The 15,441-nt window shown below is 39.2% G+C and overlaps 1 protein-coding gene across 1 annotated transcript in view; it reads right to left on the reverse strand.

Annotated features, from left to right (window-relative positions):
• unc13d (unc-13 homolog D (C. elegans)) overlaps positions 1-15,086 on the reverse strand; it is a 34,205-nt gene extending 19,119 nt beyond the window's left edge. The window contains exons 1-13 of the mRNA XM_057826283.1: positions 15,048-15,086; positions 14,861-14,961; positions 10,119-10,145; positions 9,987-10,043; positions 8,200-8,256; positions 7,958-8,065; positions 7,833-7,892; positions 7,648-7,714; positions 3,029-3,209; positions 2,919-2,963; positions 2,786-2,857; positions 215-284; positions 37-141 (exon numbers count right to left, since the gene is read on the reverse strand). Coding sequence (XP_057682266.1) covers positions 37-141; positions 215-284; positions 2,786-2,857; positions 2,919-2,963; positions 3,029-3,209; positions 7,648-7,714; positions 7,833-7,892; positions 7,958-8,065; positions 8,200-8,256; positions 9,987-10,043; positions 10,119-10,145; positions 14,861-14,961; positions 15,048-15,060 — 963 coding nt within the window. The 5' untranslated portion in view covers positions 15,061-15,086. The remainder of the gene's footprint in view (positions 1-36; positions 142-214; positions 285-2,785; positions 2,858-2,918; positions 2,964-3,028; positions 3,210-7,647; positions 7,715-7,832; positions 7,893-7,957; positions 8,066-8,199; positions 8,257-9,986; positions 10,044-10,118; positions 10,146-14,860; positions 14,962-15,047) is intronic.
• Positions 15,087-15,441: the final 355 nt, after the last annotated feature.

Raw genomic sequence — 15,441 nt, forward strand, 5'->3', positions numbered from 1 at the left:
CAGTCGCCGATACAAAATATCAAGATGCACGATTACCGTTTTATGAATAAACTTAAGGTTTAGGTGACACTGGCCACGGTTCGGGTACGTCTCTGTTCTTGGCTCCAAAATGTACCAGTTGTCCTCAGTACAGTGGAGATCCTGAAATCAAATATTAGATTTGTCAAGTGAGAAGAATGTGTGAATGCCAAAACTGGAGGAAAGCGTTCATGACCTGTAGTTTTATGACAACTTTTCCCAAAAAGTCATCAGTCCCTTTCTCCTTCTTGGCTTCCTTTATAATTCTACAAAAGCAAAATAGTAAGTTCTTTCACTTTGGTGAGTTTTCAGTAGTGTTGCACCGATACCATTTTTTTGGCTGCCGACACCAATTCCGATCTCCGGTGTTGTGGTATCGATCGATACTGTACCAGTACCCGAATGACCAAAATACCAAAAAATATACCAAATATATATTTGTATATGAATTTCTTGAGTGTAAAGAATTCTATCATAGCTTGGTCGGACACTGCTTAACTCATTGGTTGGCATTGAGAGCGCTAAAGGTCCAATTGGTCTGAAGTGGGAGGGTTGGCAACCAATGACCTTCAATTAGAGACAGTACAATGCTCTGCTGGAATTTTACACCATTCTTCTTTGGCCAACTGTTCCAGGTCTCTGAGATTTGAAGCATGGCCGGCCCAGCCTATACGCAGACTATGCAGCTGCTTAGGGCCCCTGACCACTAGGGGGCCCAGATAGGAGGCAATCTGGCAATTGTTTAATTTATATTCTATTTTGTTTACTACAGTTTGCTTTATTGGACTTTTGTGAGTTTTGATACTTGAATACAAGCTTAAAAAATTCTTTCCTCTTTTAGAAAAAGGTTTGGCGTTATCTACTGTAAGTACTGACAATCGTTTGGGGTGAGAAGTTTGAAGAATGCAGTGCAACAAAATATGATTAATATACAAAATATGGACACATAGGTTGGATTGCATGTATGGGTTTCACAGTACACTGTGACGAAATGGTGGCCCAAAAATATGGGCCCCATGGCATTATTTTGCTTAGGGCCCCCAAATGGCCCTGATTTGAAGGGTGCCATTTCAGATCTCTCCACTGGTGTTCTATGGGATTCAGGTCTGGACTCATTGTTGGCCACTTTACAAGTCTCCAGTGCTTTTTCTCAAACCATTTTCTAGTGCTTTTTGAAGAGTGTTTTGGCTCATTGTCCTGCTGGAAGACCTATGACCTCTGAGGGAGACCCAGCTTTCTCTCACTGGGCCCTACATTATGCTGCAAAATTCGTTGGTAGTCTTCAGACTTCATAATGCCATGCACACGATCAGGTAGTCCAGTGCCAGAGGTAGCAAAGCAACCCCAAAACATCAGGGAACCTCCGCCGTGTTTGACTGTGCGGACCGTGTTCTTTTCTTTGAAGGCCTCGTTTTTCCCCTCCTGTAAATTCTCTATTGTTGCCTTTTCCTCAAAAGCTCTACTTTTGTCTCATCTGACCAGAGAACATTCTTCCAAAACGTTTTTGGCTTTCTCAGGTAAGTTTTGGCAAACTCCAGCCTGGCTTTTTTTTGTATGTCTCTGGGTCAGAAGCGGGGTCTTCCTGGGTATCCTACCATAGAATCCCTTTTCATTCAGACACAGGCGGATTGACACTGTTGTACCCTCGGACTGCAGGACGGCTTGACCTTGTTTGGATGTTAATCGAGGTTCTTTATCCACCATCTGCACAATCTTTCGTTGAAATCTCTCATCAATTTTTCTTTTCCGTCTACATCTAGGGAATGAAGGGAATAGAATCTTTTCTCATATTTACCGATCGACTGTTTGCATAACTGTAACACACCTAAAATAATCAATTAGGGAATAGTATCGTTTCTCGGATTTACTGTTTGACTGTTTGTATAACTCTAACACACCCAATAAATAAAAAATAATACTTACATCAAGGAAAACAGGCAGAATATTGGGTGCAAGAGATACATGACCCCTTATCATCAAAACCTCATCCCCACTGTGAAGCAAGGTGGAGGAAGCATCGTGATTTCGGGCTGTTTTGCTGCCTCATGGCCTGGACAACTTGCAATCGTTAATGGAAAAATGAATTCAAAGGTTCATCAGGATGTTTTGCAGGAAAACCTGAGGCCATCTGTCAGACAGTTGAAGCTAAAATGAGGATAGATGCTGCAACAAGACAATGATCCAAAACACAGACGTAAATCAACTTCAGAATTGTTTCAGAAGAACAAAGTAGATATTCTGGAGTGGTCACGTCAAATTCCAGACTTGAATCCCATTGAGATGCTGTGGCATGACCTAAAGACAGCGATTCATGCCAGACATCCCAGGAATCTGACTGAACTCCAGCAGTTTTGGACAGAAGGATGGGCCAAGATTAGTCCTGATCGATGTACCAGACTGATCTGCAGCTACAGGAAGCATCTGGTTTTTGCTGTCATTATTATTGCTGCCACAAAATATTAAATTTGATGGTTCACTTACTTATTTTTCCCCGTTCTGTCATTGTTTGCATACTATCCTCATTAAAATATGAAAACCTATAAATGTTTGGGTGGTTTTACTTAAAGCAGACACTGTTTTTTCATCTGTGTGATTTCGACAAAGATCAGATCACATTTGATGGTGATTTTATGCGGAAATGTAAGGAATTCCAAAAGGTGCAGATACTTTTTCTTACCACTAGAGCATTGTTCCGGGACCGATACATATATCAGTATTGGTGCAACACTAGTTTGGTGTGATTAGTAAAAAGAGTACTGTATGCCACCTGCTTAAACTGGTAAAGTTGGTGGTGATCTCCTCCAGTTTCTGAGTGAGTGACACCTCCTCATCTTTATCCCTGCAAACAAGGAATCTCTTTAGAACTTTTCAAAAAGGACAAATGGCTGTTTTGTCCATACCACATCTCTAGGTGGAAGCTGGCACCCAGCATTTCTTCAAACTCTCTGAAACATAAAACAGGATGACGCTAGCGCAAGCCCATCATATTTAGCAATGCGTTCGGGCTCACAGTGTAAATGTTTGATTCCAAATAGGGTTGAGAGTCTGCTTCTTGATGTCGGTCTGATAAATCTTATCGTCAGACACAGCGTCTTTGACCACATATTTGGAGGCTTTGGCTCTGGATCGACGCGTGCGCCTCTCTTCTTCATCCTCCAATATTGTCAGCAAGCAATAGGGGTCACTTAAACCTGCCCAGATATCATTGTCATTTACTAATGGTGCAGGAATTTTATTCTTTTTTTTTTTTTTTTAAAAGTGTTTGGTCATTATCATTGCCATATTTTCCGTACTATAAGTTGCACCTAAAAGCCTTCAAGTTTCTCAAAAGCAGACACAGCGCTTTATAATCTGTTGCGCCTTATCTATCGATCAATATTGGTTCATCATGGCATGACATTCCCTTTAGCGCGGCTTCATGCATAATGCAACCCCAACCACTACTACTACTACTACTACTACTACTACTACTACACCTTATAACGCGGTGCGCCTTATACAGTGCCTTGCAAAAGTATTCGGCCTCCTTGAATCTTGCAACCTTTCGCCACATTTCAGGCTTCAAACATAAAGATATGAAATTTAATTTTTTTGTCAAGAATCAACAACAAGTGGGACACAATCGTCAAGTGGAACAACATTTATTGGATAATTTAAACAAATAAAAAACTGAAAAGTGGGGCGTGCAATATTATTCGGCCCCTTTACTTTCAGTGCAGCAAACTCACTCCAGAAGTTCAGTGAGGATCTCTGAATAATCCAATGTTGTCCTAAATGACCGATGATGATAAATAGAATCCACCTGTGTGTATTCTAGTCTCCGTATAAATGCACCTGCTCTGTGATAGTCTCAGGGTTCTGTTTAAAGTGCAGAGAGCATTATGAAAACCAAGGAACACACCAGGCAGGTCCGAGATACTGTTGTGGAGAAGTTTGGATACAAAAAGAGTTCCCAAGCTTTAAACATCTCAAGGAGCACTGTGCAAGCCATCATATTGAAATGGAAGGAGCATCAGACCACTGCAAATCTACCAAGACCCGGCCGTCCTTCCAAACTTTCTTCTCAAACAAGGAGAAAACTGATCAGAGATGCAGCCAAGAGGCCCATGATCAATCTGGATGAACTGCAGAGATCTAAAGCTGAGGTGGGAGAGTCTGTCCATAGGACAACAATCAGTCGTACACTGCACAAATCTGGCCTTTATGGAAGAGTGGCAAGAAGAAAACCATTTCTCAAAGATATCCATAAAAAGTCTCGTTTAAAGTTTGCCACAAGCCACCTGGGAGACACACCAAACATGTGGAAGAAGGTGCTCTGGTCAGATGAAACCAAAATTGAACTTTTTGGCCACAATGCAAAACGATATGTTTGGCGTAAAAGCAACACAGCTAATCACCCTGAACACACCATCCCCACTGTCAAACATGGTGGTGGCAGCATCATGGTTTGGGCCTGCTTTTCTTCAGCAGGGACAGGGAAGATGGTTAAAATTGACGGCAGCCAAATACAGGAACATTCTGGAAGAAAACCTGTTGGTATCTGCACAAGACCTGAGACTGGGACGGAGATTTATCTTCCAACAGGACAATGATCCAAAACATAAAGCCAAATCTACAATGGAATGGTTAAAAAAGAAACGTATCCAGGTGTTAGAATGGCCAAGTCAAAGTCCAGACCTGAATCCAATCGAGAATCTGCGGAAAGAGCTGAAGACAGCTGTTCACAAACACTCTCCATCCAACCTCACTGAGCTCGAGCTGTTTTGCAAGGAAGAATGGGCAAGAATGTCAGTCTCTCGATGTGCAAAACTGATAGAAACATACCCCAAGCGACTTGCAGCTGTAATTGGAGCAAAAGTTGGTGCTACAAAGTATTAACGCAAGGGGGCCGAATAATATTGCACGCCCCACTTTTCAGTTTTTTATTTGTTAAAAATGTTTAATTTATCCAATAAATTTTGTTCCACTTCACGATTGTGTCCCACTTGTTGTTGATTCTTGACAAAAAATTAAAATTTTATATCTTTATGTTTGAAGCCTGAAATGTGGCGAAATGTTGCAAGGTTCAAGGGGGCCGAATACTTTTGCAAGGCACTGTAATGTGGAGTGCTTTATAGTGCGGAAAATACGGTAAGTGTCATCCGGCAAATGATGTCACTTTGAATGAATGTAAAAGATGCGTTCTGGACATACAGTACATGGAGTTGACATAATTTGCCATATTACACTTCATGACATGTCATAAACATTTGTTAATGGTAGTCATGACAGTGAGCTATAAAAATAAATTTGATTGATTGATTGATTGATTGATTGATTGATTGATTGATTGATTGATTGATTGATTGATTGATTGATTGATTGATTGATTGATTGATGACAGTCTAATGAACCCACTGTCAATTTTTTATTGTATCTTCAACAAAATTTATATCTTTAATGAAAAAAAATACATATTTCATTTTAAATTCCCCAGTATTGTTAGCTTAGGTAAGCTCCAGCACCCCTGCGACACTTGTGACGATAAACCGCATGGAAGATTAATTAATTAATTTTTAACCCTTTGTCACCAAAATTTAAAAAAAATTCACTTGTGCTTAAAAAAAGTAATAAAAAATATCAAACATATACCGTATTTTCCGCACTACGGTGGTATGAAAAAGTATCTGAACCTTTTGGAATTTCTCAAATTTCTGCATAAAATCACCATCAAATGTGAACTGATCTTTATCAAAACCACACAGATGGAAAAAAAAGTCTGCTTTAACTAAAACCACCCAAACATTTATAGGTTTTCATATTTTAATGAGGATAGTATGCAAACAATGACAGAATTGGGAAAAATGAGTAAGTAAACCATCACATTTAATATTTTGTGGCTCTCCCTTTGGCAGCAATAACTTCAGCCAGACAGAGATCAGTCTGGCACATCAGTCAGTACTTATCTTGGCCCATTGTTCTGTACAAAATTGCTGTAGTTCAGTCAGATTCCTGGGATGTCTGGCATGAATCGCTATCTTTAGGTCATGCCGCAGCATCTCAATGGGGTTCAAGTCTGCACTTTGACTTGGCCACTCCAGAACGTGTATTTTGTTCTCGTGAAAACATTCTAAAGTTGATTTACTTCTGTGTTTTGGATCATTGTCTTGTTGCAGCATCCATCCTCTTTTCAGCTTCAGCTATCTGACAGACGGTTTTCCTGCAAAACATCCTGATAAACTTGTTAATTCATTCTTTCATTAATGATTGCAAGTTGTCCAGGCCCTGAGGAAGCAAAACAGCCCCAAATAATGTTGCTTCCTTCACCATGCTTCACGGTGGGGATGAGGTGTTCATGTTGGTGAGCTGTTCCATTTTTCCTTCACACATAACTTTGTGTGTTACTCCCAAACAATTCAACTTTGGTTTCATCAGTCCATAAAATATTTTGCCTTCTGTAGAGTGCCCAAGTGCCTTTTTGTCAACATTAAACGAGCAACAATGTTTTTTAGACAGCCGTGGCTTCCTCCGTGGAGTCCTCCCATGATCACCATTCTTGGCCATAGTTTTACATATAGTTGATGTGTGCACAGAGATATTGGACTGTGCCAGTGATTTCTGTAAGTCTTTAGCAGACACTCCAGGGTTCTTTTTTACCTCTCCGGGTATTCTGTGCTGAACTCTTGGCGTCACCTTTGGTGGACGGCCACGGGCTTGGGAGAGAAACAACAGTGCCAAACTTGACAACTTCTCTGACTGTCAATTGATGAACATCCAAACTTTTAGAGATTGTTTTGTATCGTTTTCCAGCTTTATACAAATCAACAATACTTGATCACAGGTCTTCAGGCAGCTCTTTTGACTGAGCCATGATGCACATCAGACAATGCTTCTCATCAAGACAATTCTTACCAGGTGTGTGTTTTATAGTGGGCAGGGCAGATTTAAACCACTCATCAGTTATTGGGCACACACCTGACTTAAATTGGTTTGGTAAAAATTGGTTTCAATTGCTCTTTAAGTCTCCTTAGAGGGTTCACTTACTTATTTCTCCCCCTTCTGTCATCGTTTGCATGCTATCCTAATTAAAATATGAAAAACGATAAATGTTTGGGTGGTTTTAGTTAAAGCAGACACTGTTTTTTTCATTTGTGTGATTTTGACAAAGATCAGATCAAATTTGATGGTTATTTTATGCAGAAATGTGAGAAATTCCAAAAGGTTCCGATACTTTTTCATGCCGCTGTATAAGGCGCAGCGCATTATGAGGCGCAACTTTAATGAATGGCATAAAAATATATATATATCATAAAAAAGACGCACTGTATTATAAGGCGCAGTAGTAGTAGTGGTTGGGGTTGCGTTATGCATCCATTGCATGGAGTTGCGCTAAAGGAAACGTCATGCCATGATGAACCAATATTGATCCATATGTAAGGCGCATCGGATTATAAGGAACACTGTCAGGTTTTGAGAAAATTGAAGGCTTATAGGTGTGCCTTATAATACAGAAAATACCATAATAATCAATACAAAAAAAAAGAAGTTATCTCTGTTTAAATATTTTTTTTAAGAAAAGCATTGAGGCTGCTTTGATCTGGAATGTCACTCCAGTATTGGCACTAAGAGGGGGTGAAGTTAAGAACTCACCGCTAACATCTTTACCCAAGATGTCTTTGGCTTCCTTGACCGTGGCCATCAAGCAGTAAATAGGCGGCTGTAAGATTCAGACTCTTTAGAAACGTACTTGCGGATAGAAAGTTGAAATGAGCAAATTCAAAATATTTTCGTTGCAGAATAGCTTGATCGTAAAAATACAGGGCAGGATTTCTTACCTCGCATTTGTCTACTTTTGCAGTCAGAGCCTTGTGCTCAGCTTGGGTCATTGTCAGAGCCTAGTAGAAAAGTTCAACTTTTAGAGATAGTTTTCTGCATATAATGACATATTTTAAGTACCTACCTCTTTGATGTACTGATGAAGTTGGCTATCTGTGAAAACTTGAGTTGATGACCCTTTCCCCATCTTGTGTGCAATGGTGTACAACAACTCCTTGTACAGGGGGGTCAGCTTGAAATTCAAGCAAAGTCAAAATTCAATTCTTTCCGGAACAGTGGGCAGCTATTCAAAAGTTGACACCCTCTATAGCGCAAGTGACCATTTTTCGTTATTAAAAAATTCAATGGCTGGGAGCGATGCCTTACCTCCAGATCTTTGCGTTGTCGAGCTTTCTCTTCTGGGTTTTCCTCATCTGTAAAATCCTAAAAGGAAACAAGTGTGACAGTGTTGCTCTTAAAAAAGGACCATAGACTTGATAATGTATTGACGGGTCAGATCGGTCATGCACTGCGCCTCGCCTTCAAGTAGGGGGCTGCCCATATCAAAAAGAGCTATTCACAAACGCACGCACGCAGCGATGTAACGCCGGATTTCTGTTGAAAAAATACAAAAGCTGTACTGCATACAAACAGGAAGGATTGTCATAGGAGGGATTTGTTCGAGGATTCGTGGTAATTATTATATTTTTTCGTACCATGCATGCATTTTGAAACGTTGTGAAAAAAATCAATGGGAGAAATTAGCCGCTAGGGCATTGGCATTATAGTTCGCAATATTTACATAACATTAACGCTAACTGCAAGGTTTTTTTTTTGCTTTTAACCAAGAATCCAGACTGTTTTACATCTATATCTATAACGAATTTGGGGATTTAAGCATTTATTCACACGAATTTTCACCGGAAAAGCTCTGTTTACATCAGGCAGCCGCTAGCTACATTTACTAATAGACTAGTATAGATTTCATTACCTGAAAAAAGAAATGCCATATGGCAAAAAAAAAAAAAAAGCCAAATTGGCAAAATCCATTATGCCACATGGCAAAGAAAAAATGCCACATGGCAAAGAAAAAATGTCACATGTCAAAATACATTTTGCCACATGGCAAAAAAGCGCCACTTGGCAAAATCCATTATGCCACATGGCCAAAAAAAATGCCACATGGAAAAATCAATTTTGCCAATTGGCAAAAAAACGCCACATGGCAAAGAAAAAATTCCACATGTCAAAATCTATTTTGACACATGACAAAAAATATGCAACATTTCAAAATCCATTTTGCCAAATGGCAAAAAAAAAAAAAAATTGCCACATGGCAATAAAAATGCCACATAGCAAAATCCATTTCGCCACCTGCCAAAAAAACGCCACATGTCAAAATCCATTTTGCCAAATGGCAAAAAAATACCACATGTCAAAATCCATTTTGCCACATGGCAAAATAAAATGCCACATGGCAAAAAAAACGCCACATGTCAAAATCTATTTTGACACATGACAAAAAAATGCCAGATGTCAAAACCCATTTTGCCAAATGGCAAAGAAAAAATTTGCCACATGGCAAAAAAAATGCCACATAGCAAAATCCATTTTGCCACCTGGCAAAAAAAAAAAAACGCCACTGTCAAAATATATTTTGACACATGACAAAAAAATGCCACATGTCAAAATTCATTTTGCCACATGGCAAAAAAAAATTGCCATATGGGAAAAAAAATGCCACATAGCAAAATCCATTTTGCCAAATGCCCAAAAAAAAATTTGCGTCATGGCAAAAAAAAATGCCACATAGCAAAATCCATTTTGCCACATGGCAAAACAATGCCACATGGCAAAATCCATTTTGCCACATGGCAAAAAAAAAATGCCACATGGCAAAATAATGCCACATGGCAAAAAAATGCCACATTGCAAAATCCATTTTGCCACATGGCAAAAACCACTTTTGGTTCTCGCTGTCTCTCAGGATTTATGCATTTATTCACGAAAAAAGTTCTTTGTCTGTGATTCCACACGGTCAGCTTTGAAGGTCTCACCAACAATACAGGCCCCCTATTTATCAGCCCCGCGCCCCGTGTCCTGGCGATACGCTCTGAAGTCTATGTAATGGACGTTTAAAAAAAAAAAAGAAAGAAGAGTTGAAGTGTGCTCACCCTTCTGTGTCGGATCTTTCTCGTCTGGCCCAGTTTGCGAACATTTCCGGGGGAAAGCTAATAAAAAATTTAAAAATGTGACTTGAATTATAGAATGGCTCAAGAGGGGGAAAAATTGCATACACAGTTTACCTGTTTGCCTCTTGGTAACCCCGTGTTCTGAAAAAAAACAAAAAAAAAATCAAAAAGAGAACTCATTAAATGCAGGAATAAATGTACAATGATCCCTCGTTTTTAGCGGTTAAGTGAAAAATTGCGAAGTACCCCCCCCCCCAATTTTTTTTTTTTTTTGTGTGTGTTCAATGTATACATTTCGATTTACCATGGAAAAGAGATACCCATAAGACATGTTTTTTTCCCTCAATTTTTCCCCAAAGTATGTAAAAATTAAAGAAACACTTTAATGAATATACGTATTTTAATAAATGTTTTTTAAACACATCAAATTGAATAATTATGATAAGTTTGAAACATGTTACTGTCCAACCGAATAACTTTTAATCAAGAATAATGTAGAAAAATGCTTGTCTTTATCAAAAGCTTCATTGAGTGAGTCCACTCAAATCCACTCACACACACACAATGAGTTGCCACAGCAACCATTTAACAAGTTAAACACTCATTGCCGCATGCAGCGCTTTGCAGTTTCGACTTCCTAGCGTCTCTGGCAAGATCAAACCTTAATGTCTGTCAATCATCGTTAACTTTAATAAGCAACTCCAGTGCACTACCCGACCAACAAAAGCGGCGAGAGGGAGAGACTACGTGATCGAATCTGGATAGCTCTATAAAATACTGCATTTTATTTATTTATTTTTCAATTAAAAAAAAAAAATCTGTGACGGACTGAGGGCGCGAAGTAGCAAGGGACTCTGTATTTAAATACAGGATAGGAACAATTGATCTTTTGATAATAGTGTCTCATAAACTTCCTCTAATTGTAGATTATGAAACTGGAACTGAAGCAACACAATTTATAAATAGGATAGATAGTTCCAATTTCAAGAGAAGTTGTGTGGGGATGATTTGGGTCACTTCTTGTATACAGTATTTTTGGGAAATTTGGGTCACATTCACCCTTCCTGTCAAAAATGGATTCATAGACTTCATAATATATTGACAGGAAAAAGGGCAGTGACACTGCACCACGCCTTCAATTAGGGGGCCTGCCCACACCGAGCATCAAGAGGAGTTATTCTCAAACACACGCACCCAGCGATCTAGCTCCGGATTTAGGTTGAAAAAGTACGAAAGCTGTACCGCATACAAACAGGAAGGATTGTCTCAGGATTGATTTGTTCGAGGATTCAAGGTAAATATTATATTTTTTGTACCACGTATGCATTTTGAAACTTTGTGAAAAAAGTCATGGGAGAAATTAGCCGCTACAGCATTGGCATCATAGTTAGCCATATTTAAGTCAAATGAATGCTCACTGCACGTTTTTTTTTTTTTGCTTTTTACCAAGAATCGAGACTGTTTTATGTCCATATCTAAAAAGAATTCAGGGATTTAAGCATTTATCCACAAGAATTTTCAACCGAAAAAGCTCTTTGTGATGATAAGGCGGCGCTACTGTAACTTAAAGACTAGCAGCACATTCGACATACTGTATTTTCGTAAAATAAATGCTAACTTCCCGGTTCTTTGCTCTTTTAACAAAGAATCGACACTGTTTTACGTCCATATCTATAAAGGATTCGGAGATTTAAGTATTTCTTCACAAGAATTTTCAACGTAAAAAGTCCTTTGATGTAAGGCTGCCGCCACATTGTCAAACAGACTGCCATCATTCTGTGACTTATTTACGGAAAATAAATGCTAACAGCTTGGTTCTTTGCTCTTTTAACAAAGAATCGACTCTGTTTTTCATCCATATCTATCAAGAATTGAGGGATTTACGCATTTATTCACAAGAATTTTCAACAGAAAAACCTTTTTGTGATGATAATATGGTGGTACAATGGCTCAAAGACTAGCTGCATATTTTACATACTTATGTAAAATAAATGCTAACTGCCCGGTTCTTTGCTCTTTTAACAAAGAATCAACACTGTTTTACATCCATATCTATAGAGAATTCGTGGATTTAAACATTTATTCACAAGAATTTTCAAGGGAAAAAGCTCTTTGTGATGATAAGGCGCTACAGTGGCTTAAAGACTACCAAAACATTGGACATACAGTGCCTTGCAAAAGTATTCGGCCCCCTTGAATCTTGCAACCTTTTGCCACATTTCAGGCTTCAAACATAAAGATATGAAATTTAATTTTTTTGTCAAGAATCAACAACAAGTGGGACACAATCGTGAAGTGGAACAACATTTATTGGATAATTTAAACTTTTTTAACAAATAAAAAACGGAAAAGTGGGGCGTGCAATATTATTCGGCCCCTTTACTTTCAGTGCAGCAAACTCACTCCAGAAGTTCAGTGAGGATCTCTGAATGATCCAATGTTGTCCTAAATGACCAATGATGATAAATAGAATCCACCTGTGTGTAATCAAGTCTCCGTATAAATGCACCTGCTCTGTGATAGTCTCAGGGTTCTGTTTAAAGTGCAGAGAGCATTATGAAAACCAAGGAACACACCAGGCAGGTCCGAGATACTGTTGTGGAGAAGTTTGGATACAAAAAGATTTCCCAAGCTTTAAACATCTCAAGGAGCACTGTGCAAGCCATCATATTGAAATGGAAGGAGCATCAGACCACTGCAAATCTACCAAGACCCGGCCGTCCTTCCAAACTTTCTTCTCAAACAAGGAGAAAACTGATCAGAGATGCAGCCAAGAGGCCCATGATCACTCTGGATGAACTGCAGAGATCTACAGCTGAGGTGGGAGAGTCTGTCCATAGGACAACAATCAGTCGTACACTGCACAAATCTGGCCTTTATGGAAGAGTGGCAAGAAGAAAGCCATTTCTCAAAGATATCCATAAAAAGTCTTGTTTAAAGTTTGCCACAAGCCACCTGGGAGACACACCAAACATGTGGAAGAAGGTGCTCTGGTCAGATGAAACCAAAATTGAACTTTTTGGCCACAATGCAAAACGATATGTTTGGCGTAAAAGCAACACAGCTCATCACCCTGAACACACCATCCCCACTGTCAAACGAGGGGGTGGCAGCATCATGGTTTGGGCCTGCTTTTCTTCAGCAGGGACAGGGAAGATGGTTAAAATTGACGGCAGCCAAATACAGGAACATTCTGGAAGAAAACCTGTTGGTATCTGCACAAGACCTGAGACTGAGACGGAGATTTATCTTCCAATAGGACAATGATCCAAAACATAAAGTCAAATCTACAATGGAATGGTTCAAAAATAAACGTATCCAGGTGTTAGAATGGCCAAGTCAAAGTCCAGACCTGAATCCAATGGAGAATCTGTGGAAAGAGCTGAAGACTGCTGTTCACAAACACTCTCCATCCAACCTCACTGAGCTCGAGCTGTTTTGCAAGGAAGAATGGGCAAGAATGTCAGTCTCTCGATGTGCAAAACTGATAGAAACATACCCCAAGCGACTTGCAGCTGTAATTGGAGCAAAAGGTGGCGCTACAAAGTATTAACGCAAGGGGGCCGAATAATATTGCACGCCCCACTTTTCAGTTTTTTATTTGTTAAAAAAGTGTAAATTCTCCAATAAATTTTGTTCCACTTCACGATTGTGTCCCACTTGTTGTTGATTCTTGACAAAAAATTAAAATTTTATATCTTTATGTTTGAAGCCTGAAATGTGGCGAAAGGTTGCAAGGTTCAAGGGGGACGAATACTTTTGCAAGGCACTGTATTGTATTTATATAAAATAAATGCTAACTACCTGGTTTTGGCTCTTTTAACAAAGAATCGACAGTTTTCCATCCATATCCATAAAGAATTCGGGGATTTAAGCATTTATTCACAAGGATTTTCTATGTAAAAAGTTCTTGTAAGGCTGCCGCCACATTGTCAAAAAGACTGCCTAATCGTTGTCATTTTTCATGGGAACCTTTTGTTGACTTCTGAATTGGTGACCTTCGAATGAGTTTGCTTCCGCGCCTGAGTCTATGTCCGTTTCACCTTTCTGTTGATCGCTGTCGACCCGAAAAAATTGACAACTTGTTCTCGGTGAGCCTTCTTTAAACCTTTCAAAATCGAGTCAGTACAAAAGGGTTAAGACTAAGGTGAACGCACGAAGTTTGGCCTTCTGGCCGGATTGCCGGAATCCTGCCGGCCCAGGCCGTTGGAGCTGTGCCAGCGCGGTGCCCAGTCTAAACGAATTGGATGTCTATAACTGTCAATGGCATGCGATGAGTTCATTTTGGGTCACATCCTTGTTCATTTTTGGGTACTTACAGGTCACCGCGGTCACTTGATTTTCCTTTCTCAAAGTAAATAGTTCCATTCTGCATCATGTGACCTAAGCTCACATCCTAAAATAATAGTGATTCATACTTCTGACAGCTTTAAATAGCAATTAGTCACTACGTTCTATTAAGATAACCAAGTTCAATCCAGTTGCGCTCCATTAAAGGCCTTTAAAATGCATATTATTCACATGTATATTTTTTATCAGAATACCATATTGTTACCCGTAGTATTCTATGAACATTCCCATGTGTCTCTGACGTATTCAATATCAATATGTAGTTATCCATAGTTATAATTCAGAATGGAAATACTGTACACCATAAACATTATGATAATCACTACCAATGAAAATACAAATTGTTCATTTATAAGGAATGAACTAAAAACAGGCCAACTGGTGACCATATTTGGACAAAGCAAAATAAATCCAATTATGAAAGAATCAAAAGTGATCATAAATATGCCACTGTTTATTGAATAAACACTGACTTTACAGTCTACACTGAATACATCATTACTTACCTGCTGAGGTGTTTGAAGTAGATGGCCCGCTGAGCTGGTGGTCTCTCCTTGAGTTGACATGCTGGCTGAGAAACGACGCACGAGCAAGGCTTTCAACCAAACTTAACACACAGGAAGTGATCATTTCCTGCAAAAATGAGGTAGCGCAGAGGAGTGTGAATATTTGCTAAATATAAATACTACCTACATTGTAACTGCATGAGTTTCTTTATTCAAAGATGATTCTTTTTTTCTACTAATGTAAAGCAGGGCACGTTCACAATGTATCCATAAACGGGCGCCTACGCAAGCATTCTTATTAAGCGTGGCGAGGGGACTACGGATGTACAGTGGTATGAAAAAGTGTCTGAAGCTATTGGAATTTCTCACATTTCTGCATAAAATCACCATCAAATGTGATCTGATCTTTGTCATAATCACACAGATGAAAAAACAGTGTCTGCTTTAAGTAAAACCACCCAAACATTTACAGGGTTTCATATTCTAATAAGGATATTATGCAAACAATGACAGAAGGGGTAAAAATAAGTCAGTGAACCATCACATTTAATATTTTGTGGCTCCCCCTTTGGCAGCAATAA

This window comes from Corythoichthys intestinalis, chromosome 21 (genome assembly GCF_030265065.1).
Source record: "Corythoichthys intestinalis isolate RoL2023-P3 chromosome 21, ASM3026506v1, whole genome shotgun sequence".
Taxonomy (NCBI): Eukaryota; Metazoa; Chordata; class Actinopteri; order Syngnathiformes; family Syngnathidae; genus Corythoichthys; species Corythoichthys intestinalis.